We start from the raw sequence: 23,810 nt of genomic DNA, 5'->3' as shown, positions 1-23,810 counted from the left end.
AAGACTATACTATATATATATATATATATATATATATATATATATGTAAAAGCAAATACGGAAATGTGTCAGCAACTGAGGTGGCAGTGGCGGGAGGATCCGGAGGAATACGGAGGAAGCGGAGACTACTGAGGATCGCAACCACCGTCACACCGACACACCGCTCCACACGGCAAGGTTGCACGTGACAAAAAAAAACCCACTATTATTATTATTATTATTATTGATTTACACTTGGTTGAAGGTGTTCACCAGAACTTTCATTTTTGATGTCGTCGACAACTATAATCGACGTCCCCCGCTCTCTTTACAGATGTGCACAGGACGGGTCATACGACTTCGTCGAGGGAGAAACACACACCGTAGTCTCTCTCTCTCAGCTGTTATAGAAAGAAATAGCTAGTATTACTGTTATTGAGATCGGGAAAAACCAGGGAAAATAAGCACCTCGAAAAAAAAAAACACAGTATCAGCAAACGCGATTCATTGCATGCGCGGAGACGTCATCATTGGCAGAGGGCTGAATGCGCGTTGCGTCGTGCGACGCCAGCGGGGTCGCTTGCTCTTGCGACTTCCACCCATGCACAGACGCCGCATTGCCCACCATGCTTGTGCTGCTGGTCTGTGTGACGGTCCCGCTGCTCCGTGATCCGACCTCCAACGGTATGGAGGTGGCGACCGACAACCCGCCAGACCCCGCGCTGCTGTTGATCTGCTGCTGATGCGCACTAACGGCAAGCCGACGGTGTTCCTTGTGCTGCGCGCTGAGTGCTGCTGCGGCCGCTGAGATGTGACGTTGATGGTGAGGCAGCTCGCGTGACTTGCTGTGCGTGGTGCAGCGGCTTGTGCTGGACGAGGAGCTGCCGCGGTGGTGGTGCAGACGACGCCCACGGAAGCCCGGCGTCTCGCCCATCTGCGCCGGGGTCAGCCGTTGGGGGGCGAGGTTCGAGGGCAGGGGCACCATCGCGTCGGACTGCATCGAGTTCAGCGGCGAGACCAACTGCGCACTGCACGCGTTGGTGCTCTGGCCCATCATGAAGTAGCTGCTCAACGCACGCGCCATGGCGGGGGAGGTGTCAAAGGGGGAGGTGAAAGCGCTCGTTAATACCGACTTGGAGGCGCCGTCGTCTTTGCCTTCGCCTTCGTCCCCGTCTGCTGCTGCGCCCGCCGCCTTGGACGAAGGGATGGCCTTCACCGTGGGCATGAGGTGGAAGGAAGCTGCCGTCAGCGGTGGCACACACGTCAGCTTCGGCGTGAGCGCCTCCTCTACCTCGTCCGGCAACGGCAGAAACTCTACGCAGCCGGCGTGCATCTCCGTGTCGGTCGAGCAGTCCGAGTCGCTGTCGCCGTTGTTGTTGCTGCTGCTCCTCCTTCTGCAGCTGAGGAGCGGCACAGCTGTGGCCGGTGCGCCGGTGCTGGAGGTCGCCGAGGCACCACTCCCACACGGTGTTTCTGACAGGGCAACGTGCGACTTCTCGCGGCGACTCTCCTTCCGCGCCAGGTTCACCGTCACGTACCTCAGCGCCTCCTCGACGGTCCATCGCGCTTGCGGAGCGCGGTGCAGCAGGCCGTTAAGCAGCACGCGCCACTTCTCGCCGAACTCATCCGGCACCGTCGGCATGAACGCCGCGTCGATGATGTCCTCCGGGCTGCGGAAGGGCAGCTTGCCCACCAGCAGCGTGAAGAGCGTCACGCCCGTGGCCCACATGTCCACCGGCTTGCCGTACGACTTCGTGCCGTCCCACAGCTCCGGCGCGATGAATAGCGGCGTGCCCTTCGTGCCCAGCACCTGCGGACCGCCGACGCGGTTCCCCGTCACGCTCATCGCCAAGCTCGCCGCCATGCTCGCCGCCATCAGGCTCTCCGTGCGCTGGCGGTAGGACACACCGAAGGTCTCCGCCACGCCGAAGTCGGCGAGGTAGGCGTGGCCGTCGCGGCTCACGAGGATGTTGTCCGGCTTCAGGTCGCGATGCACCACGTCGTGGCGGTGGAGGTACTGCAGGCCCGTCAGCATCTCCCGCGCGTAGCGGACGAGCTGCGCGGGCGGGATCGGGTCGCACACGTAGTCGCTGTTCGCGCGCACCGCCACCTTCGCCACGACACCCTTGTCAACGTACTGCATCACCAGGTACAGCTTGTCCGCGCTGGGGTCGTCGATCACCTCGTACAGCGACACGATGTTGCGGTGCCGCAGCGTCTTCATCACCTCGACCTCACGCATGAAGGCGTTGTACTGCTTCTGCGCCACCGTCAGTCCACCGAGCCGCTTGCGGGTGTCCACGCGGCGCACGTACTTGATCGCCACCAGCCGAGACTCGACCTCGTCGTAGGCCAGCTTCACCTTGCCGCAGGAGCCGCGGCCGAGGGACTTGAGAATGCGGTAGTTGTTGATGTACTCCGCACCGTTCAACTTTCGCTTAAGCAGCTCGAGGGACACGATGGCAGGCGGTGCGTTCGTAATTCCCGCCGTGCAGCGGTGTTCGTCGGGCTGCGCGAGAGCAGCGATGTCGATGTCATCGACCACGCTCGACGCGATGCTGACGGGTCCGGTGACGGCAGGAGACGGATGCCGGCGGCGGTAGGATGAAGTGGCGAGCGGAGGCACATCCCCTCCGCTCTCCGCTGCGAGACGGGGAGTCGTTATCGGGGTCGTGCGTGACCCCGCTTCGCTCTTCCGATTCACTTCAAAGGACGAGTCAGAGGAGGAAGCTTCTCCTGCCTCACCGGTCGCCACCACCGCCGCTGTAGCGGGCGTCGCCCACGGCTCCACCGCACCGACCGCTGTGTCGGACGACGGGCAGCTTCGTTCGTGCTGCACCGCCATTCGAAGGCGTCGCGGAAAGTCACACAGAGGCAACAGCGGTGCTGCCTTCCCCTGCGGCACGTGAGCGGACAGCTGTGGAGACGCGACCGTCAACTCAAGAGATGGCGGCAGGCTCAAGTACTTCCACTGTCCACGCCGCGCGCTCGCGCCGCTGTGATTGCCAGACGGTGTGGAGGGTCGAAGCATCTGCGACGGAGGTGTCAGCAACGCATTCGCCGTGAAAAGGCCATCGGCGTCATCGGCGGTGGAGTTAGGTGTTGCGGCGGCGCAGAGAAAGACCGCACTACCCGCCGCCGTGCTACAATGACGGCACGTACTGTTTTGACTGCCGCCGCGTCGATGGCCCGTGAGCACGTGGTCCGCGCTGTGCACGACGGACGCCGCGGCTTCAACGACGGGCCGCCTTGGCGTGGCGAAGAGCGGCACTGGCTGCTGATGCTGCTGCTGCATGGGAGGGGCAGGCGCGTTGTCCGTGCACGTTGAGATGAACGGCGAGGTGGGCGGGCAAGACCAAGCACTCCGTTGAATCTAAAGACGTACCAGGAGCGACGTAAAGCGAAAGAATGTGATGGACGAAGTATCGAGACGTTGGAACGTGCGAGAGAGGCGGAGATGCTCCACAGGGAAACAAGCAGCACCACCACCACCACCACAACAACAACAACAGCAACAAAATAGAAATACCAACAGATACCTGCACCGGCAACTCTGCTTTCGCTTCTACGAAACAGCGGGTGCGACGGGTCAGGGACCGCCACAGCAGCCGTTGCCGAGACGGGCTGAAACGGAGAAAGGGAAAATAGAATCGAAATCAACAGCACCAACCGCAAAGCAGCCAGAAAACAAGATTATTTGCACACACGCCAAAGACCAAAAAGAAAAGGAGAGAGATAATACCGTCTTCAGAGAACTCCGGAAAGCAAAAAAAGAAGCAATGCCGAATCCAACGGATAACACTGGAACAGAGGAAACACGGGAACGACCTCGACGCAGAGGAGAACAGCACCGAAATAGAAAGCCAGAAAGAAAGCGAAAACAGATAGACAAGGCAAATCCACTCGACTTAGCTACATATAAGATGGGAGATGGAGAGAACGTTACAAGAAAAATCAGCATAGGTACCCACACAGACACACACTCACGCGCAAGCACGAGAAACGTATAGTGGCGTGTTCGTGCCCGTTTCAACAGATTTCGGTAAACTCAAAAAAAAGAAGATAATTGGAAAAGAAAAGCACGTAGAAGAAAGTGCTTCTCGGAAATCAATAGCGGGAAGAAGATTGAATAAAGAACGAAAAGAAAAGAAACACGAAGGAATTACTTTTACGCTTCACCAATGTTTTTTCTTCTTTTGACCGCTTCCTATGGAGCTTGATCGATGTCGTGGCTCGCGTTTAAAGATGCGGATATATATATATATATTTGTGAGCGATGCACCAAATTCCAGTGGCTGCTGTATTCGGAAAAGAAAAAAGTAGTCTTAATGGCAGTTTACAGCGCAGAAGCCGCTTTCGAGTTGAAGGCTTGCTTTCTTATTGTTTTTAAAAGGCGCCAGGTCAATGATGAACAAGACTGATCTTCTTGTCCGCCGTGAATGACGCAAAGCGATGGGTATGACGCACTAGACGAGAGAGGGAGAGGAAGAAAGAAAACCCATTGAAACGCTGCGGTGATCGCTTGTCGCTTCTTCTTATATATATTTTTATTATTGTGCTGCAGTAGTTTATTGAAGGTGTATGTGTGGAGGAAGAATCAGCCATCAGATTCGCAGAAGAAAGAAATCGGAATCGAAATAGAGACAGTTACATCGGAAAGGATTAACAATATATCATTCACTGTACTGCGGAAGTGTACTTACTGGAGTGATCATGGGCCCCACTGAACTGGTGCGGTCTTCGCACCACTTCCGTGCTCCCTTCTCCTCCGTCTTTTCTAGGTGTAGCCGGCAACCTTCAAAAGAGGAGAGAAGCCCCAGTTTTTTACGGACAGAAGCGAACGTGAAGACGCGCGTGACCCGCAAGACCGGGGATCTCTTGGTTTCTTTTATCCTTCCTCAGGCTAGGCCACACCATTCGCTGCCTCCATTAACAGAGAGCGCTCATCTACCACAATTTCAAGCACGGCGTGAAGGAGAAAAAGCAAAGAAACTCCAATGAGGATGACAAACGCCGAAGTAGCAGTGAGAAGCGCACGGTAGATGCGGTGGAGCAGAAGAGAAGGTGCGTAACGCGACACAGGGGCTACACACCACGACGTCGCTGCGGCGAAGTGGGTGATATCGGCAAAACGACGACAAATGGAAAGATGGTACAGTGAGGTTGGAGGCGAGGATTTTAGTGAACAGCAAAAACATCTAGGCGAAGTACAACCAAAAAGGAAAGGCGGGGGTGGGTTGGGCCCACACCAACAACCCCCCCCCCCCCACCACACACACAATTATAGGACGCCATCGTTTCTCCCTTCCTCCCTCTCTTGCATTCAGACGCTGGTCAGTGCAACTTGAAAAATAAAACAATAAAAGAAGAAGTCCGTAGAAGATGACACGCCGGTGTGCGGCGAAGAGGTGAATGGGAAATGAGAAAAACAGAAGAAGGATGACCATTGACATTGGGCGCCTTAAAACGATGTCCGGCGGAGACGAGAGACACAAAGCGCCAAACACCAGAGGAGCAGTCTAGCAGACAGCAACGGATACGACAATGCTGCTTTGGGATGCGCACGTTACAGTGCAACAACGCAACAGCAGGAGAAAAAAAAAACCTTACGACGAAGACGGTGCTGCGGAAAGCAAACACACTGCATTGCAGCGAGGAAAGGAAAGGAGACAAAAAGAAAACGCGTTAAATACAGTATGAAATTAACGGAGCAAATGGCCGCAATGGCAAGAAGGCGAAGGGGACGGCGATGACGATAACACCGCGAAAATCGATAAACCCGCACACACAGGAGTGAAGCATATCGCACCGGTGTGGCACGTATCCGGCGGATACATAAGCTCCAGTTCTCAAAAAAAATAATAATCTAAAGGACACTGCGTCTATCAACTGTTCGCATCACACGCAGCAAAATGCAAGAAGTCCAGAACGACCACCAAACACATCTGCGAGTTGCTTCGTGAAAACTACTAGCAAAAAAGAAGAAGAGGAGGGGGCGGTGGTACTACACCCACGAAAGCAAAAGAAGTCACCAAGAGCTGTAAGAAAATGCAAAGGAACCCAACTGGGAAGTAAAGGAGAAACAATCAACAGCAGCAACAACGCCAAAACACACACACACACACACACACACACGCCAAATTATCTCCTCCGACTTCCCAAACAAACGAAGAAAAACAAGCGGCAACACCTGTAAAAAACAGAAAAGGCGGAGCCCATCAATGTATGACGCTCGTGGTGTAGAAGGGCGGAGCGTGGTGCAGCGCATCCATGCGCTCGTTGAGTAGTTCCACTTCGTCAGCGATCATGCGCTGCAGTTGCCGTATCGCAGACTCCGTCGCGACGCGGTCTTTCTTGTCCTGCGCACTCAGCTTCTCCACGCCGCCGGCCTTCTGCGCCTTCTGCCGGTCCGCGTCCGCCTTCTCCAGCACCCGGGCCAGCTCTCTGCGATGGCTCTTGAGGGCGTCGTTCACGGAGTTGTAGCGCAGCGCCTTCCCGGTGTACGCGTTCCGGTTATTCTGATAGAAGTCCATCGCAGGTTCGAAGTCCGCGTCGGACGGGTTCTGCGAGGTGGCAGCCTGCGGCTCCGCGTCGGTGATGCCGCACCCGCAGATCGTGTAACACGGCCCGCGCAGCGCGTAGAGCAGCAGCTGTGCGATGGCGCCCTTCGCGACGCCGGCCAGCGACGTTTGCAGCACCTTCGGCCCGCCACGGGTGAGAATGACCAACATCGAGGAGAGGGAGACGTCGTGCTCGGCGCTCACGTAGAGCTTTTGCCACAACGAAATTACCAGAAAGTGGGGCGGGGCCCCGGCCGCCGTGATGGCGTCATCGCCGCGGAAGGCCGCCGTCAGAGACTCGGACATTTCACGCGACGTGCGCACCGGCGTTGGCTCCGCGTTGGCCAGAAAAACACCGATGAGCGGTGACTTGCCCAAGAGTGGCGCACTGCGACCTTCCACGCTGGGGTTGTGCACCGCAGCATGGATGGCGCTCGTGCTCAGCAGATCCACCGCGCTGTGCTCGTCCAGATACCCGACGGACAGGAAGAAGGAGGCCTCGCGCGGGCAGCTGGCGACGGCGCTGCGACAGACGTGCTGACAGACGCTCTCGCACACGCCCTTCGCTTGTGCGTGCGTCGTCTCCTGGAAGATCATCGCCGCGTTGTAGCCCGCCAGACACCCGGCCACTGCGTCCTGCAACTGCGAAGAGCCGCGCAGGGCGGCGTAGTTGCTGGTAGGCGACACACGCGCGGCTGTGTCAGCGAGTGCCAGGCTCACGATGCCATCAAAGGCGTACACGGACTCGGTGCTACCGTAGTTCACCGTCACCTCATTTGTCGGCGACGTCGACAAATGACACGTACGGCGCAGCTGCTGCGGCTGCTTCTTACTCTTATCGGTCTCGTTCTTGTCAGAATTGCTGTGCAGCAGCAGCAGCAGCGTATGCGCGACGATGCCACTGTCCCGGCCGAGGGCCACGGCGGAGACGGACTGTGGCACGGAGACCGCCCCGGCTCCTCTGTTCGTCGTGTTCTTCGCGGAAGCCGTCGCGCTGTCCGCCGTCGCCGCCCCCTGCTGCGGCGGTGGCTGTTGTGACTGCTGCGGTGGTGGCGGTGGTGGATGGCTCGACAAGATACTCGTTTTGTGTTGGTTGGAGCTGGTGATGACAGCGCTCGAGTACGTCGCTTGCAGCTGCGGCAGACACCCGCTCGAATTGGCGCTGTAGCGGGCGGAGGTGAAGAAGAGCGACTGCATGTCTTCGACGGTGCGCGTGGGGTAGATCACGAAGCCGCGAACATCGGCGTTGTGCAGGTACTCCAGGTGCTGCTCCGCAAAGGCCTCCAGCTTTTCCGCACAGGCCAGCGCCGTCGATTCGTCTTCCGGGGTGATGTCGCGCGGTGCTTCGTCTACCCCGGCGACGGCGTGCTCCTTCAAGTTGTCCAGCACCGCGTGAATGGCTCGAGAGGCCGTCAAACAGGCCGTCACGTACACGCTGATGCGACTGCTGCGCAGGGCTTCGTTCTGCACCCGACCCAGCATGTGCTGCGCCTCCAGCATGCTCGTCGCTAAGGCAGGTGCGGTGTTGGACGTCTCTACGGTGAGGAGATGCACCGACTTGCAGGAGCCGCCGATGACCTCGCTGAGAAGCCCAAACGGGTAGACGGCTTCGTTGAGCCCCACCGCACCGTTCACCTCCGCCACCGCCTTCGTGAAGAGGTCCATCGAGTTGCGCGTGACGACGACTGTGCAAGAGGAGAAGCCCGCGTCCCACGTGAACTCCGGTCGGTTGTCGGGTGCCTCGGCGGGCGTCAGCTTGCACGTTGTTTTCCGCACCGCTGTCAAGACCAAGTACACATCCGGGTCCGCACCCGCTTCGGCGTCGGCGTACGCCAGCATGGAGCGCAGCACGGGCTGCACCTCCGCCACGTCGAAGAGGTCGACCCCGCGGGTTTGGTAGAGTATAGCCCCGAAGAGCGGCGATGCGCCGACGAGGGCCTCCTGCCCGTCCACCGGCCGATCGGCCGCCTGCGATCCAACCTCCGCCAGGTCGCGCACAATCATCTCGCCCTTCAGGACGGAGCCGAAGACGGTAAACTGCGACGGTGACGGCAGCTGCATCTGCGTGTTCGCGACGCTGGCCATGATGGCCTCTACGACTTCCCATAACGGGAGCTGCTGGAAGGGCCGCACCGCAGCGCTGCAGTGCGTGCACAGAAGAGCCACATTCACTTCCTCTTCCGCGAAGGCGCGGTGGACACCCCGCAGGTCCTCGAAGTTGTGCAGGAGCTGGTAGGAGTTCGTTCTGGGGTCGTACTGCGCCTCGCGCACCTCATCCACCACGAAGTGCCGTGCCTCGCCGGTGTTGTTGCTGCTGCGACGCGCTGTTGGAGCGGTGAGCACCAACGTATGCGGATCCACGATGGCTAAGGGCAGACGCGGAGACAGCGACGAAGACGATGACACGGCGTGGCCGTGCGACCCCAGCTCACCAGGGACAACGAGCACGTTCGTCTTGATGTACTCGCCGTAGCTGGAGGTGCTGCTGACGGGCTCCTCATTGTGGTGACTCGTGCGGCTGATGGAGGGCGACTGGTGTTGTTGGTGCTGCGGCGTCTGCAGGTCGGTAGAGCTGGCTGGGTCGAGGGACAAGGTCTGATCGCGCAGACGGTCACTGCGCACACGGGTGTCACGTGAGTGCGTGTTGAGGGTAGACGAGTCGGGCGGACGCACCGAAGAGGGCGGTGGGGAGGACGTACGGGCAGCGTGCGCGGCTGGCTGCACGGCGGGAAGCTGCGTCTGCGAGACCTCCGGCAGCGGTGCGAGGGACAAAGGCGTTCCTTTGTCGACGGACCTCTCTCGCCGCTTCAGGAAGGACGGCATTTGGATCTGTACTTCGGTTCCATTGAAACCGGAGGAGGAGGTGGACTGGACCCACTCCTGCGGCGACACGGTGGATCGACGACGATGGGCTACGCCGCTGTTGCCGTTGCCGATGTTGTTCTCGCTGCTGCTGCTGCTGCTGCCGCCGTCTTGCTTCTTCGGGGTCGGTGCATTGGAAGGGATCAACACCACCCGATACGCACCAACGTGCGGCTGCTGATTCAACCCGTTGCAGAGGGCGACTGCGTAGAGGCACGGCTCCGCCGCCGGCTCCTGCAGCAGCGCCATCGCGTCTCGGCGCATCCGTTCCAATGAGAGTATATTTCGATCCAGCTCCTCGCTTGCCACCTGCGCCGTTGAGCTGAGAAACTTCTGGACACTGCCGCTGCGTGGCGGGCGATTCACGAACCCGCGCATGTACTGCGAGAACTCAAGCGTGCTCTTGGAGTAGGTCAGATCATCGTTGCAGTCCACGAAGGACATGACAGCGGTGCAGCAGGGGCCACCGCCGAAGGCCTGGCGGTACAGCGGCCACAACGCAGCGGGCTTATCGTGCAAGAGGTGGTGCGCGACAGCAAAGTTGTGTCCCACCCACAGAAGATGCAAGGAGGAAAGGTAGACGTGCATGCCAAAGGCGCTCATCTCCGCGTGCGCTTCGAGGTCGTCCTCTGGTTGACGGGGGGCACGGGTCTGCCGTAGCAGCACCGTAACGTGCAGCAGCGCGTTGGGGTCCGTGTAGGGGTCGGCGCGCAGGTGGCGTGCGTTTTGGATCAGCGCCCGGCTCAGGAAGGTGGCTTCGTCCATGGACCACATGTTGACCGGTGCGGTGTTCACGATGCGGGTGCCCATGACTGGGTTGGTCCCAAGTCGGACCTCTGACTTCTCCTGCGGGTCCGCCGTGGTCGGCAGCAGGTCGTACAACCCGCCATCGAGGTCGAGGGCGTGGGCGCAGATCGATAGCTCGTTGCGGAAGTCGCTGCCCATCAACTCCGACTGCTGGTAGACGGTTTGAACCATCGTCGAGACGGCGTCCTCGGCGAGCGCGGTGCACTGCGGTGTATTTGCAATGATCAGCGTGGCACTGTGCCCGCTCAGGAAGTGGATGCGCAACGCATCAGCAATGAGCGAGTTGTGCACGGCGCCACCAGAGGCGTAATTCACGTCCAACACTTCATCCGCCATGAAGTTGTCGCGTGGGTCGGCGTGCGAGTTGTTGCTGAGCGATGCGAGCCACGCAGACCGGCTCGACTCCAAGGAGTGTGGGAAGGGCGGCGGCACCAGCGGAGGCAGCACCGGGGTGTTCGCGTAGGTGCTGCGGGCATCCAACGGTGGTGGCCGCACCGCCGCCAGCTCCCCCTCCGTGTTTGCCTTCACAATAACGATCTGCACGTGGTGCTCTTCCTCTCCCTCGTGGGGGTCTTCGGCCGCTTTGCTCACGCCGGCCAGCGCGGACGGCGAGCTCTCGCCGTCTGACTCGTCGTCCCATCGTATGGTTGCCCTACGCATCACCGGGGGAGCCGGCGTTACGTCCTCGCCTTTCAGCAACGCCCCACTGGGGGACGTGACGCTCGCGAGGTCGTGGAAACGGGCTTTGGTCATTGAGTCGCCGCTGCCGCCGGCGGTGGTGGTGGTGCGAGCAGGCGCCTTTATCGCCGTGTCCTCCCGTCTGTGGGCTGCGGTGCCGCCGCTGCCGCTGGACTCGTTCATGCGTGGACGACTGGGCCGCGTGGCGGCCGCTGCATCGGTGGGCTTCCTCGGGCCACTTAATTGATTCGCTGCAGCGGTGGACCTGGCTGGCAGAGTTGGTGCGTCGTGCGTCGCGTCTCTGGTGGGCGGCGTTGCGTGCTCCACGCTGGTGCCGTCGTCCGGCTGCGCTAGATGCAGATGCAAGACCTTGGCCGGAGCGCTGCCGTAGTGTTGGTGGGAGACGGAGTAGCGGGAAGGCAAGCCTGGGAGCGGCGGGCTGGGCTCTGCAGCGGCGGCCGCCCGATCAAGGTGTGGCTGCTGTTCCGCTGGAGGGAAATCGCGGTTCAGTGGAGCGTCGCGCGTTGGGGAGTGAATGGCGGGCATCATAAACAAGTTCGCTCCCGAGGCGATGGAACTGGCGGGCTTCGCACTCTCACCCGGCCCTGAAGTGGCCAGCGGTCGCCGCAACGACTGTGCTGAGAGCACCGGCGAGGGGACGGAGTAGTACGAGTGCGTTTTGTTAGCTAAGAAGTTGCGGCCCAGTTGGGCGATGCTGTCATCTACGTCTACGTCGTTCGTGGACACCGCTGACGCGGACCGGGAGTGGGCAAATGACGATGCTGGGGCTGCCTTTGCTGTTGTGGCGGTGGCTGTTGGAACGGCGGACGGCGCCGTCGTCGACACGCCGTTGCGAGCAAGAGGCGGCTCATTTGACGGCTTCGAGTTGCCCGTTTTTTTAGCGTTGGCGGAGGTGTCGTTGGGGGACGTGCGCGGGAGGTCGCTCAGCTGCGCCGCGCCAAAGTACATCGGTTGGGTGAAGTAGGAAGAGGCCACGCTTGAGGCGTTGCTGCCCTTGCTGCGGTAGAGGTCCGTCTGCGGACCGAACGAGGTGAAGTCGTACTCCGCCTCCTCTGCCATGATCGCCTGCAGTTGAACAAAAAAAAGAACACGCAGATGAAGAAAACAAATAATACTAATAGTACGAGAGTCGACTGGATGCACGGAGCAGCGAGGATGGCGCGGGAGTGCGCGACACAGGGGTGGTCGAGGATGAGAATAAAGGCAAATAAAAATAATGATGATTAAAACCACAATAGCTGCAGAAATAAAGGAGAGAGAGAGAGAGATACTTAGGAGGCGCAAAGACAACCAAAAAAAAAGGCCACACCGATGTAACGAAGTATTCACATGCGGCGGACGCGTACTTCTCTGTGTTTCTCTCCCCCTCCGCTATTCAAGAAAGATATCGACCACCCGTGCGAGTGTGTATGCGTTTGCGTGTGTTTGTATTTATATCAGCTGTTAGAGGAAGAAGGGGAAAGAAAGGATTGAATCGTCTTTTCTCTCTCTTTCGATAACCGACAGCAACACAGACAACCACCGAGAGACAAGAATACGGGACGTAAAGCAAATGACTCTGCTGGTGAAAGCAACGGGAGATCGTGATGGAGATGGAGAAAGGAGGTGAGGAGCTACAGCAAAGGGTGCAGAGAGAGAGAGAGAGAGGAAACTTCAGCTAACCCGACCGAAGTCGTTTGCCCTCCCCTCGCAATCAAAGAGTGTCCATCGATTCACTGTCAGCAACGCCGCGCGGACATGCATGAGGAAAAGGGCACGTCGAGATAGGCGAACGAAATGTCGTTACATCTACGCACGTGCTTTCGTATTCCGGCGTGGCGCGCGGAGACATCGACGGAGAAAGCATTCCTCTACGTCGGTCCCTTCTGACCAGACAGCCGATCGCACGCTCGTTGCCGCGTAGCGTTTGGTGAGTCTCTTACAGTTCTGCCTTTCTACACAGGAAATCCCCTTTCTCTCCACACACACACACAGAAGAAAACAAAAACACGTTCACCGGCCGATGGGCGCAGTGGCGCATCTGCACCACCTCCGCTGCAATTCCTGGACGGGAAACGAAACTACATGAGAAAACAAGGAGAGGAGGACGCACAACCGCAATAGACGGCGGTTGGACACCTTCGTCGAACAAACAAGGGCAGCCCTCTCTTTTCTTTTTCCTTTCCAAGCTCTTCTTCCTGGACGTCCACAGACGTACGCGCTGCCTGCGCACGAAGGCCCCTACAGCACAGAAGCGCGTCCCACGCACCAAACGCGCAAGCGGCGATCCCTTCGCGCCTTCTCTTCGGGAAAAGACGAGCCGGAAGTGAGCAGCGAAGACACGCAGGCGAACACACACACACACACACACACCCGCACCAACACAACAACAACAAGAGAAACTGGAGAAAACAACGTTAGCAACAATAAGAATGCGAATAGGGGAAGGGTAAATAAGACCAGGTGCGGTATGCGCGATGGCGCGCCACGACAACACAGACCTCCTACAACGTGAAAGGATCGAAAGAAGAACGAAAGCAAAATATCGCACACACGAGGTGTGCGGCTACTCCTGCTCCGCCTGGCGCTTCCTCTTCGCGGCCTCCTCCTCGCGCTCCTTCTCTACCTCCACCACGAACTTCTGCAACTCCTCCTCAGAAAGGTACCGGGCGTCTTTGTGCCACAGCACCAGCAGCTCGATGTTGCGGGAGCCGCTTTCCACCACCTCCAAGAGGGACTTGATCGCAAAGTGGACGCACTCGTCACGCGACATGCCGTCCTTGTAGTTCTTCTCCATGTACTCGATCACCGTCTGGTCGTGCCGGCCGATCGCGACGGCGCGCCAGGCGGAGCACATGCCGGACGGGTCCGTCTTCCACAAATGCGGCTTGCCGTCCTCGTTGAAACCCCCGACCACCGTGGCCACACCAAACGGCCGGCTCCCACCGCTCTGCGTCGACTTCTGCTGGACGCCGGCCAGGTAGCGAACCAACATGTCCACATCCATCGTGTCCTCGTAATTCAGGGAGAAGCGCTGGCACTCGAGCTGTGCCTTGTTGATCAGCACACGCGCATCCGCGGAGAGCCCGGCGAAGGCGAGGTAGATGTGCGCGTCGACCTTATAAATCTTACGCACCGTGCGGCTGTCCTGCAGCTTCACGGCGGACTTCCTCTCCACCGCAATGACAACGCTGTCAGCGCCGAGCACGCCGACGGCGGCTAAGCCCTTCTTGACGGCCTCCTGCGCGTACTCCACCTGGAAGAGGTGACCGTCGGGGGAGAAGACGGTGATGGCGCGATCGTAGCTCATCTTCTTCTTGTTTCGTGAGAGGAGAAGTTGAAAACGGGCTTCGAGTCGTACGCACGGTAGAGGTAATAATACTAAAAGGTAGATGAACGTGCGGAGGGAATCCTGCAGAGTCCGTAATCGGCAGCGTCCAGCGCAACACGAAGCAGCAAAGGTTGTGCAAAGAAGAACGTGCTTGCCGTCGAGACTGACCCAGCGACTAGTGGGAGAGGAAGAAGGCAGTACTAATATATAGTGATTCTGGGAAACGTTAGTATTCACCGTCACAGACAGCACACCACTCGTTGATCTAATGAATGAAATAAAACCCAACTGTTGTTATTCGATGATGATGTGAGAACAGTAAGGAGACAAGAAAACATAGAAACAAAAGAGGAAAGGAGGAGGTGCAAAAGATAGTGAAGAGGGAGAACGGGAGATCCTTCAGCAACGCAGCACATAACCGCGCGAGAGGCTCTGTTGGCCCAGAAACGAGAACAGTCGAAGCAATTGTCGCCAACGTGACGATCCCGCAAGCGAAATAACAAAAGAACAATTTCCATGCAGCAGCAGCAGCAGCAACAGTGAAGGCGAAAAACACCGCATATGATGCCGCTAGAGAAGAATACGACCTACCTTTTCTAAACACTGAGAGCAGTTTCAATGCTTCTTATGAGCAGCAGCAACAAACAAACAAAACTGCATTCGTTCTCTGGAGTTTCGGCTTCAAAAGTACAGAAAGGCCGGAACTGCGGTGTAGTCCGACGGGTCCACAGCAGCGTAGAGCAGCTCACCGCCTGCCTCTTCATCCCGGCTCAGCGACTCCATTGCGTGCTGCCCTGCCACTTCCACCACCGAGAGAGGCGACGCACGGCTTACATCATCAGCAGCATCATCATCATCTTCTTCTTTTTGCATATTCTCTTCCGCTGCTCGAGCGTGACCGTTGCAGACGCTGAGCTGAAGCGTCACCGCGAGAGGAGCACACAGCGGACACTTCAACACCTCCAGCTGCCAACACGCCCCGCCGGCTTTGGTGGAAAAGGAAAGCGTAGACGCGTCGAAGGTGACGGCGTTCGTGCCGGCACGGTGCACCGCCCGAAGCTGCAGACGCACGTTGACGCTGTGAAAGAACAGTCGGCCTAGCTTTCCCACATCGGGGCTGCTGGGCGAGTCGCTTTCGATTCCGTACGTCGACCAAACTTTGCCGTTGGAACCCAAAGGAGAAGACGCAGAGGAGCTGCCCTTGCTGGGTGCGTCGCCGCCAAATCCCTGAAGCTCATCGTCGTTGCTGTAGCCACCATCGCAGAAAGGCGAGGAGCGCAGCGCGTGCTGCTGAGACAGCACCAACACCGCGACTTGTCGATCCTCTGCAACTCGCTTCAACGTCTGCATAACGCTGGCCAGTGTGTCGTGCCGGTGCAGCGCATCCTGCGCCGAGTAGCTGAAGCTTCTACGCGCGAGCTCGGTGATGCTGTCGAGCACCACGAGCCCCACCGTCCGCAGCGACGAAGCGTCGTCTAACCACAGCTGCAGGAGATCCTGGAGAGCGTCCAGATCGGGTAGACACGCCACGTGCACCGCATCTTGTAAGCCGTTCTCTCGTGCTTCCATCGATGTGTTCGCACGGCGTGGTGAGGCCTTTACGTCAGCGGCGATGGACAGCACTGCTGCTTCGACGGTGGAGTGCGACTGCAGCCACACACAATCGTATATGCCAGCAGAGGCGTGCGCTGCCTCGCTGACGCAATGACGGCACCACGCCGCCGCCAACGTCGTCTTGCCGCTGTTTGCCAGACCCGTCAGCTCCGTAATCCACCCCCTCCGCAGACCACCGAGCAGCGCAGCGTCGAGGGTGGCGAGGCCGGTGGGAAGCGAGGCTGTGCACCTCTTATCTTGTACGATGGCCGAAGGGTGCTCCCCGCCCGGTGGCTGCGTTCTTTCGCTCGAATTGCCATCGCCAGTGTCGACGGCACGACGCTTCGCATCCCGGAAGAGAGGGCTACAGCGGCGACTCACCTCAGCTCTCCATCGCCACACGGTGCTGAGAGAGACCCGAAAGAGGCCGCACAGCTGCGCGTCTGGCACGGTGAGGAGGGCGGCGTCGTGTGGCAGCGAACCACCGTGTGCCGCCGAGGTGAAGGTGGAGACATCGCCGTGAAGAGGAGGAGCGCGGGTTGCACCTCGCAGGGCATACAACGGAGGGGCGCTCATGTATGCTGCTTATGTTCGCTGCGACGCACAACACCGACAAAACAAAACAAAAACACAGTAAAGCGAGTAAACAGTATAATATAATCAGTAGACAAAAGTTGTAGATGCACGAGAGAAGTGATGGGACCGAAAACAGCAAGCCAGCCAGTGCAGCGCTGGAGGGCGGAATTCCGTTAAAGATGCCGGAGCGCACTCCTCTCCCTTTTCTCGTACACAACGGCGGTTTGCGCAGGAGGGTTTTCCTTTGCTCCACAACCCTCGTGGCCACGACAAGAACTTCTTGCCTCACTGAATCACCCTTCAATGCACACACACACATATATGTATCGCATAAGGACTGTCTTACTAAGATACGTCATGTTTTTTCTGCTGTTCCCAAGTCGTGCTTCAACAAGAGAAAAAAAAAGCAGCTGCTACTTTCCTGTTTAGGACGGACACGAACTCCGCTGCGCGACCACACACACGCGGAGAGGTGGAGGGGACCCAAAGAAGACCTACAATTCGCTACTTGAAAGGAAAAAGAAGAAGAACATCATCTGCAGAGAGTTCAATTGAGGCAACATCTTGCGGTACCAGCCATTCCCCAGAATCCCTGATGTCGTGAAGGTCGATAACAACCTCCCGGGGCCGCATCACAACCGTAATAACGGCAAAAACACTTCCTCTTCATTGTTTACGGCTTGCCCTGCATGCTGGCGTACGTCTCGTTCATCGCCTTCGCCAGCGCCACGTCCTTCTCGGTCACCTTGTTACCAGCGTCGTGCGTGCAGAGCTTCACGCTGAGGCGGTTGTACGTGTTTTCCCAGCACGGGTGATGCTGCATCTTCTCGCACACCGGCGCCATCGCATTCATAAATTTAAGCGCTGCGAGGAAATCAGGAAAGGCGTAGTCGCGCTGGATGTTGTGCGAGGTGTTGCCGTCCACACGCCAGCCGGGTAGCGACTGCAGTGCCTGCGTGACGGCGAAGATCGGCATGGCGCGTGGTGCGCAGCGCGGAGCTGTGCGGAACATCACTTTATTGTTATTCGTCAACTATTTGTTTGACTGTAAAGAGATGAGTAATTAAAGGCGTTTGATAGCCGTTTTGGGGTTTTTCCTTTCCGAGAGTACCGAGAAGGGTCAGTGCGGTGCGTGTGTGCTAGGGCGTGCCCTGCAGCAAAACGGAAGAGCGAGACTCCAAAGGGAGAGGGAAAGGGCGAGGAGACACGGATTGGTGCCGTCTGCGTGGCGAGCCGTAATCACAATAAGTAAAAGAGCGCCGCTCTCCCTACTGCCAGCACCAGCACGGCGGAGGGGAGAGTACAGAGGTGCGTCGAGGGGTCGAGCGTGACGGGGGACAGCACCAAACGGCTGAGTGGGGCACACAAGAGCCCCCCCCCTCCCCCACGCACACACAAGGGCTGAGAGTAAACCCCTGCCCTGTCGCGGTGTGCCCAGGCTTTTCTTTTTCCTTTACACATGCCCCTCACGCGACACGAAGAGCGGAGGTTCTGCCGAGACGCACACACACACACACACACGCACGCTAGCTCGCTTCCTCGACAGTGCGCTAAAGCGATGGCTCTCCGCCTGCGTCTCGATTCTCGTCCGCATGATGCTGCGCCGCTTCAGCCTCCGCCAGCTTCGCTATGATGATGCGCCGCTCCGCTTCCAAATCACTGGCCAGCTGTCGCAACTCGCGGCGCTCCTCCTCCAGGTCTTGCATCCGTTGGTCAATATATTGAAGAAGAGACTGCCGTTGCGCGTCCTGCGGCGGAGAGGCAAGCGCGTTGGGTGACGTGGTGAGATTTGATGGTTGCGGCATTTGAGGAGAGCGTGTTGTGCTGCGCTGCTAGTCCCCCACTTCATGTAATCAGCGCGGGGAGATTGGGGAGGAAGGGGAGGAGGATGAGAGGTGGTGCGAAGAAACAAAGCAGGCAAACCGAAAAAACAAATTTTCTTTATTCCGATTAAAGAAGAAAACGAAAAACACGATAACGTCTTCATTCACGTTGTCGCTCCACTCAACGCCGATGGGGCCGGCGGGGGCGCGAGTCAACACCTCTGTCTTGCGCAAGGTGACGCTCTAGCACAGACTTCTTCCGTGCTTGTCTTCTTTCCTTTTGCATGGGGATTACTTTTAGAGCGCGCCGTGACGCACGAATAGGGGAGCAGGCAGCAGCTGAAAAGAACAACAAGAACAACAAGCAGCACTTCCTTCGAACCGCAAAGCCATTTAAAGATGCACTACGACATCACGTGTGCGCGTCCCATCGTATGAAAGAGCCAGCATAACAGCCGGAGGAAGATCTACTTCTCGTAGTCCCCTAGTCCCACCGCCACACACGGAATGTGTGTGATCGGCGCCGTCAGCTCTAAACCAAAGGAATGAGGAAAACCATTGCTGGGCGTTCGGACGTCCATTACCGCACCGGAGGCCCCGAGCACGGCCTCGGCCTAAAAACGTTGATTTAAAAGCGGACGGTCGTCCGGCGCATCGAACAGCACGACGGCCCCCGCCACTTCGCTGTACTTCGCTTTCCCGAAGTGGGCAACGGGCGGAGGCACGGCCGCGTCATGGCGCGCTGAGGTGAGTACACGACGATAGTGCCGCCCTGACCAGCCAGCGGGGCCGCAGGGCAACCACACGCTCTTCACACCGTTTTACAGGGTGAATGGACGAAGAGTTTGTATTGTAGCCGCAAAGAGCGATGTGTCGCAGCAGCAGCAGCAGCAGCGTGTAAAGGACTTCGAGAAACCTTCCCGTTGACCGCCTCGTATGGGTCTACAATCGGCCATCATCAGCGAACCGTCTGCGCCTGGAGTTGTGAACGCAATTCTTCTTCCATCGGCTACTTGAACCACTTAAATCATCAAGAGACAACGGATGTGGGATGCAAGTGGCGAGATCGGTGAAGGAAAGGGAGAACAGATAAACGGGAGAGTAAAGGAGCAGACGACGGAAGAAGAGAGAGAGGGGAGACGAGCCGATTTCGTTGTATGAAGAAGAGAGCAACACAACGCGTCTTCGGTTCAAGTGAGGTGATGCTGCTGCATGACAGGCGCTGGTGAAAGCTGCCCGATGATGCGCGGCAACGCGAGAGAGAAGATGGAGAAGACAACGACACATTCACAACGCATATCTTTCTTTTTATTTCTACGGCTCCTACTTTTAGGGGCGCGCAGCGTGCGCCGAAATAGCATGCGAGTTAACGTGACGAGGCGATACAGGAAAATACATCTCTCCATAGAAGCAATACAAACAAAATCAAAACATCAGAAAAGGCATGGATGAACATAAATCGTCATCACGAAGAGGGCAACAGACGCGTCCTGCAGTGAAGCATTCTCAGATGCGCACTTATATAGGCATGCACGTTAATACATGCGCGACGCGCGATTACGACGGCATCCAAAGACTCACCACCCCGGCACACACGAAGAGAGAGGGGAAAAAGGTTACGGTGTCACCAGACAGCGCGGAGACATCCACTAAAAACAGTAATAAAATACTGTAGAGAAGCGAAGAAAACTGGTGCACCGGGGTAAGGAAAATACACCTCTGAGAGGCCCCGCAGAAGAAGTTTTATGCCGTAGAGAAGAGAGGCGGGACATCGTCGAGGGTTTTCGAACCGCCTAACCCATCTCACACACACACACACACACGCATACACATACTCAAAACTAGATCGAACGCGTAGGAAGCTCAAGAAACTGTCTGAACATCAACGGGCTTTGCAGAGCAAGTAAGTCCTAACGCCCGACGAAGAAGCGCAGCAGCAAAGTGAGTGTTTTATTTTGAATTAGCGGTACATTGTGAAGAGGAGCTTGCGAGTTCGACAAGGATCGTCCGTCAAATCAGCCCACGCCTGACGGACCTCCTTCACAGAGGCCACACCAAATGTGTTTCCCTTCTTTACTTCCGTTTCCAAAAAAAAAAAATAATAAAAATGATAATATCAAAAACAGCAAAGGAGAAGGTTTCGACCACCGAAGGATACAAAAGAGACACACCAACAAATAGGCAAACACCAGAACGTGGTGAGCTGCCCCGTACCGATTCAAAAGGAGGAAACGAATGCCCATAAACAGAGACGCGTAATCCCTCCGCAAATCTTGTGCCTTTGTCTTTCCTTTTGATCTCCTCCGCCCCCCGCTGTTAACGCGCCGTTCACTACACCTTCTCCTTGCCTTTAATTTTGCGAAGGTTCTCCCACATGTAGTGCGACTCATCCACCACCTTCATCGCGTACGACTTGTCCTTGTACTCACCGTTGAAGGCGAATTTGTTCTCGACCCCGCCTTGGCAGATCTTGTACACACGGAACCACTCGCGCAACGCATCGAGGCAGCCGGGGAGAAACTTGGGCACATCATCGATGTCTTTCATAAAGCGCGAGATCGGGTCGTTCACGGAGATGCAGATCACCTTCCAGTCCATCTGACCATCGTCGATCATGCCTAGCACGCCGAGGATCTTCACGGGGTGGATTTCGCCGACACGCAGCTGGCGCATACCGATCTCGACACCATCAATCGGGTCGTTGTCGCCGCTCACGCCGTCTTCAAAGATGACCTCAGTGCTCTCCCACGTCTGCGGGAAGGCGCCATAGTTCCACATCATATCACCGTGTTTGTAGAAGCGCGGGACACCGTTTTTGATGTCCTGCTTGATCGGGTTGAACGGTTCGCCGGTGGCGATCTCGAACTTCGCGCGGGTCCACTTGGGAATTTCGCACACGAAGTTGTATCGGTTCGCGCGGATGTGCTCCGGCTTCGTGCGCACGGGATCCCGCACGTAGAGGGGGACGTCGTGCCAGGGACTGACCTGACGTCGGTAGCCGTTCTCGAGGTCCTTGAAGTAGTACTTGACGCGGTAGCTGGGAGTGAAGATCTCGCCTTCCTCCTTCACCTTCAGCTGCTGCTGGTGGTAGGGGACGGAGAAGTCGGCCGAGACGAGGGAGAAGGTTTCCTTCGTCATCTTCGTGTTAGGGTGCGAAACCCACCAGTTCCAGAACACCTCAAAGGTGATGTTATCATCGATGCTCTTCAGGTCCGCCAGCATATTTTCACTCTGTTCAAAGGTCATGTTGCGACCGGCGTAGGCGCAGAACTCCTTCACCTTCGCCGAGTCGAGGTAGCCGAGCTGGGTCACGTCGAAGGCGGAGAACATGCGGCTCATGATGCTCTTCTGCAGTGTGTGTGTGTGATCCTCCTTCGAGTAGGCCACGAGATCGAACTCGGTCACCGCGTCCTTGTCCGCGTCGACCTCGCCGTCCGTCTTTGCGTCTTCGTGGGCCGCCAGATCGTTGGTGGAGCCGTGCGCGCTGAGCCCGGTGCCAAACTGCCGCACCTGCGGCGTGATGTACTTCACCTCCTGCAGCGTCGGCGACATTGGATTGGCGTCCGACGTGACGCTCTCCCACGCCCCGTACGAGTGCACGTCCGGGTTCATGGAGGAGCCGAGGTTCGCGGCGGGCGCGCGACTTACGGCGAAGACCTTGGGCGATGGCTTCACAGTGCGGGGCTGCGGGTTCGCGTGACGCGGCGCCTGCTCGGCAAAGCCGTCGGAATCGTTTTTCATGATGGGCGTCAACAGATAATAATAAAGAGGATCACCCACAGGTAGTGTATATATATGTGTATGTGTATGTGTACGTGCGATGGGAAGCAAAACACGGCAGCTACTTTTTTTATTATTTCTTTGAAGAATGAACTAGGCGAGATTGTCCTAGACGAAGAGGTTCTCCGCAAAAATGGAAGTGCCGAAAAGGGCGGCGGCGCGCAGCGGAACTACTAAAACTGTACGGTGAGGCACTTCTAACTACACGACACAGGATACGGGCCGATGACACTACGAGATGAAAAAAAAAAGGTTTACATAAAACTTGCCTACATCGCCGTTACATCAAGATAACAGCACTGAGCGTTGGTGATTATCAATGGAAACAGTGTAAAGAAAAACTCTAGCAAACAGCGACTAATAGCACAGGACGCGAAATGAGTTGGCAGGGGCGAGACACATCGGAACTAAAAATTACGTTTGAGGTGTGGTGTCCAGGTGATCGGTTTTGGTTGTGAGAGGGGAGTAAGGCCATGCAAGTCCGCAGATGCGCCAACGCGGACACCAGAAGACAGCGTGTAAGACAGAGAGAGACAGAGAGAGAGAGAAAATGAAAAGAAAAGGCGGGAGTGAGGAGATCGGCGTAAAGGAACAATAAGGGCGACCAAGACAACCAAAACGACTCATGTTGCAGTTGGAAAGCAGCGGAGGCGCTCTTTCTTTCCAATGGAAGATGACACTTCTTTTTTTTCACTTTCACAGAAAGGTGCTTGATGGCTTCATTAGTGTTGTTCCGGTCAGCAGTTGCTTTGCAGCACCACAGGAAATCTAATCGCAGGTTTTGATCCACCGCGATAGCAGAATCTCTTCTCGTGCGCTCCATGTGTATGCACACACACACATACTCGCACATACAAAGTGTGTCTCTTCTTTTTTTTCCCTCTTTCCTCTTCCTACAAGCGAACGTGTTGACGCGCCACACCCAATACGCCCTCCATTTTCGCGACGCACTGTTGTCGCTCGGCCACCTCGCGGCGCAGCGCGTTCAGCAAAACGAGGCGACTTGACTGCGCTAGCTTCGAACGTATGCCGTGCTGCAGCGCCGCGATGGTGCTCTCCAGCTCCGCCGTAAGCCGCTCCACCTCTCGTTCTCGGGCATCGTGTACAGAGTTAGTCGTAGTGGACGTTGGTTGCTGCTCTCGCTGATCTCGCTGCTGCGTGTAGGCGTCTTCTGCCAACTCCAGCAGTGTGCTGTACTGCTGTTGAAGGTCGTGAACCAGCTTCAGGAGGTCCGCCGTCGAGGCCACGGCCGCGTTCGTGGAAGGGGAAAGCGGCTCATTTCGAGGGACATGGGGAGCGCTCGTTGTGCGTGGCCGCCGCTGCTGCTGCTGCGGCTCCTGCGGCGTTGCGCCCGTGAGCTCCTCCACGGTGAGTACAAGCTGGCGCAGACTCACCGGCATTGCCGGTTGTGATGGGCCGGCAGCGGAAGAAGAAGAAGCAGCTGCAGCGGCGGAGTATGCCATGACTGAGCTCCGCGAGGGAGGAGAGGGAGGTGAATGAGAATAGCCCTTGCTTTTCCTCAAACCGTTTTCTATGCAGGCGGGCCAAAGTTGAGGCGGCGTTGTCGAAGGCAAAAGGAGGAGGAGAGGAAAGAGAGCAAGAAAAGAGGCGGCATGCACGGTGGAAGGTCGCAAATAAATATATAGATATATATACATCTACGAGTTGGCTGAGCGCATGTGGAGGACGTGCGAGGGGTGCTGCATCGTTGGCGCGCTCCATCTTGCCGTGAAGCGCAGCGACATGCGCTTTGCGCTGTGTCTCTTTTGGGAGGCTTTATCGCACTCAGGACACTGAAGGGAAGAAATGTTTTAACACGAA

The 23,810-nt window shown here is 57.3% G+C and overlaps 8 protein-coding genes across 13 annotated transcripts; all 8 read right to left on the bottom strand.

Annotated features, from left to right (window-relative positions):
- Nucleotides 1-469: 469 nt before the first annotated feature.
- On the bottom strand, nucleotides 470-3,274 carry ABB37_07303 (putative protein kinase; the record flags this gene model as incomplete). Its single annotated transcript, XM_015805885.1, has 1 exon — nucleotides 470-3,274. One exon carries the CDS (start codon nucleotides 3,272-3,274, stop codon nucleotides 470-472), a length of 2,805 nt encoding a protein of 934 aa, XP_015655362.1.
- Nucleotides 3,275-6,197: 2,923 nt separating this feature from the next.
- ABB37_07302 (hypothetical protein) lies at nucleotides 6,198-12,467 on the bottom strand (the record flags this gene model as incomplete). Its single annotated transcript, XM_015805884.1, has 1 exon — nucleotides 6,198-12,467. Exon 1 carries the CDS (start codon nucleotides 11,964-11,966, stop codon nucleotides 6,198-6,200), a length of 5,769 nt encoding a protein of 1,922 aa, XP_015655361.1. The 5' UTR covers nucleotides 11,967-12,467.
- Nucleotides 12,468-13,452: 985 nt separating this feature from the next.
- Nucleotides 13,453-14,507, bottom strand: ABB37_07301 (putative Proteasome alpha 7 subunit; the record flags this gene model as incomplete). The annotated part of the gene is made up of 1 exon (XM_015805883.1): nucleotides 13,453-14,507. The coding sequence occupies exon 1, from the start codon at nucleotides 14,194-14,196 to the stop codon at nucleotides 13,453-13,455; it is 744 nt and encodes a 247-aa protein (XP_015655360.1). The 5' UTR covers nucleotides 14,197-14,507.
- A 391-nt stretch (nucleotides 14,508-14,898) lies between these two features.
- On the bottom strand, nucleotides 14,899-16,406 carry ABB37_07300 (hypothetical protein; the record flags this gene model as incomplete). Its single annotated transcript, XM_015805882.1, has 1 exon — nucleotides 14,899-16,406. The coding sequence occupies exon 1, from the start codon at nucleotides 16,384-16,386 to the stop codon at nucleotides 14,899-14,901; it is 1,488 nt and encodes a 495-aa protein (XP_015655359.1). The 5' UTR covers nucleotides 16,387-16,406.
- Nucleotides 16,407-17,059: 653 nt separating this feature from the next.
- On the bottom strand, nucleotides 17,060-17,539 carry ABB37_07299 (putative mitochondrial pterin-4-alpha-carbinolamine dehydratase; the record flags this gene model as incomplete). Of its 4 annotated transcripts, none has more annotated exons than XM_015805878.1 (1): nucleotides 17,060-17,539. In XM_015805878.1, the coding sequence occupies exon 1, from the start codon at nucleotides 17,396-17,398 to the stop codon at nucleotides 17,060-17,062; it is 339 nt and encodes a 112-aa protein (XP_015655355.1). In that variant the 5' UTR covers nucleotides 17,399-17,539. The 4 variants fall into 4 exon arrangements, with proteins under 4 accessions (XP_015655355.1, XP_015655356.1, XP_015655357.1 ...); XM_015805879.1 differs by having other exon boundaries at nucleotides 17,060-17,527; XM_015805880.1 differs by having other exon boundaries at nucleotides 17,060-17,485.
- Nucleotides 17,540-17,936: 397 nt separating this feature from the next.
- ABB37_07298 (hypothetical protein) lies at nucleotides 17,937-19,232 on the bottom strand (the record flags this gene model as incomplete). Of its 3 annotated transcripts, none has more annotated exons than XM_015805875.1 (1): nucleotides 17,937-19,232. In XM_015805875.1, exon 1 carries the CDS (start codon nucleotides 18,189-18,191, stop codon nucleotides 17,937-17,939), a length of 255 nt encoding a protein of 84 aa, XP_015655352.1. In that variant the 5' UTR covers nucleotides 18,192-19,232. The 3 variants fall into 3 exon arrangements, with proteins under 3 accessions (XP_015655352.1, XP_015655353.1, XP_015655354.1); XM_015805876.1 differs by having other exon boundaries at nucleotides 17,937-18,231; XM_015805877.1 differs by having other exon boundaries at nucleotides 17,937-18,220.
- Nucleotides 19,233-20,540: 1,308 nt separating this feature from the next.
- Nucleotides 20,541-22,398, bottom strand: ABB37_07297 (acidocalcisomal pyrophosphatase; the record flags this gene model as incomplete). The annotated part of the gene is made up of 1 exon (XM_015805874.1): nucleotides 20,541-22,398. The coding sequence occupies exon 1, from the start codon at nucleotides 21,948-21,950 to the stop codon at nucleotides 20,541-20,543; it is 1,410 nt and encodes a 469-aa protein (XP_015655351.1). The 5' UTR covers nucleotides 21,951-22,398.
- Nucleotides 22,399-22,882: 484 nt separating this feature from the next.
- Nucleotides 22,883-23,522, bottom strand: ABB37_07296 (hypothetical protein; the record flags this gene model as incomplete). Its single annotated transcript, XM_015805873.1, has 1 exon — nucleotides 22,883-23,522. Exon 1 carries the CDS (start codon nucleotides 23,450-23,452, stop codon nucleotides 22,883-22,885), a length of 570 nt encoding a protein of 189 aa, XP_015655350.1. The 5' UTR covers nucleotides 23,453-23,522.
- Nucleotides 23,523-23,810: the final 288 nt, after the last annotated feature.

Source organism: Leptomonas pyrrhocoris, assembly GCF_001293395.1.
Source record: "Leptomonas pyrrhocoris isolate H10 chromosome Unknown, whole genome shotgun sequence".
Taxonomy (NCBI): Eukaryota; Euglenozoa; class Kinetoplastea; order Trypanosomatida; family Trypanosomatidae; genus Leptomonas; species Leptomonas pyrrhocoris.
Note: the sequence above shows the minus strand (reverse complement) of the source record. Positions and strands in the feature narration are given on the sequence as shown.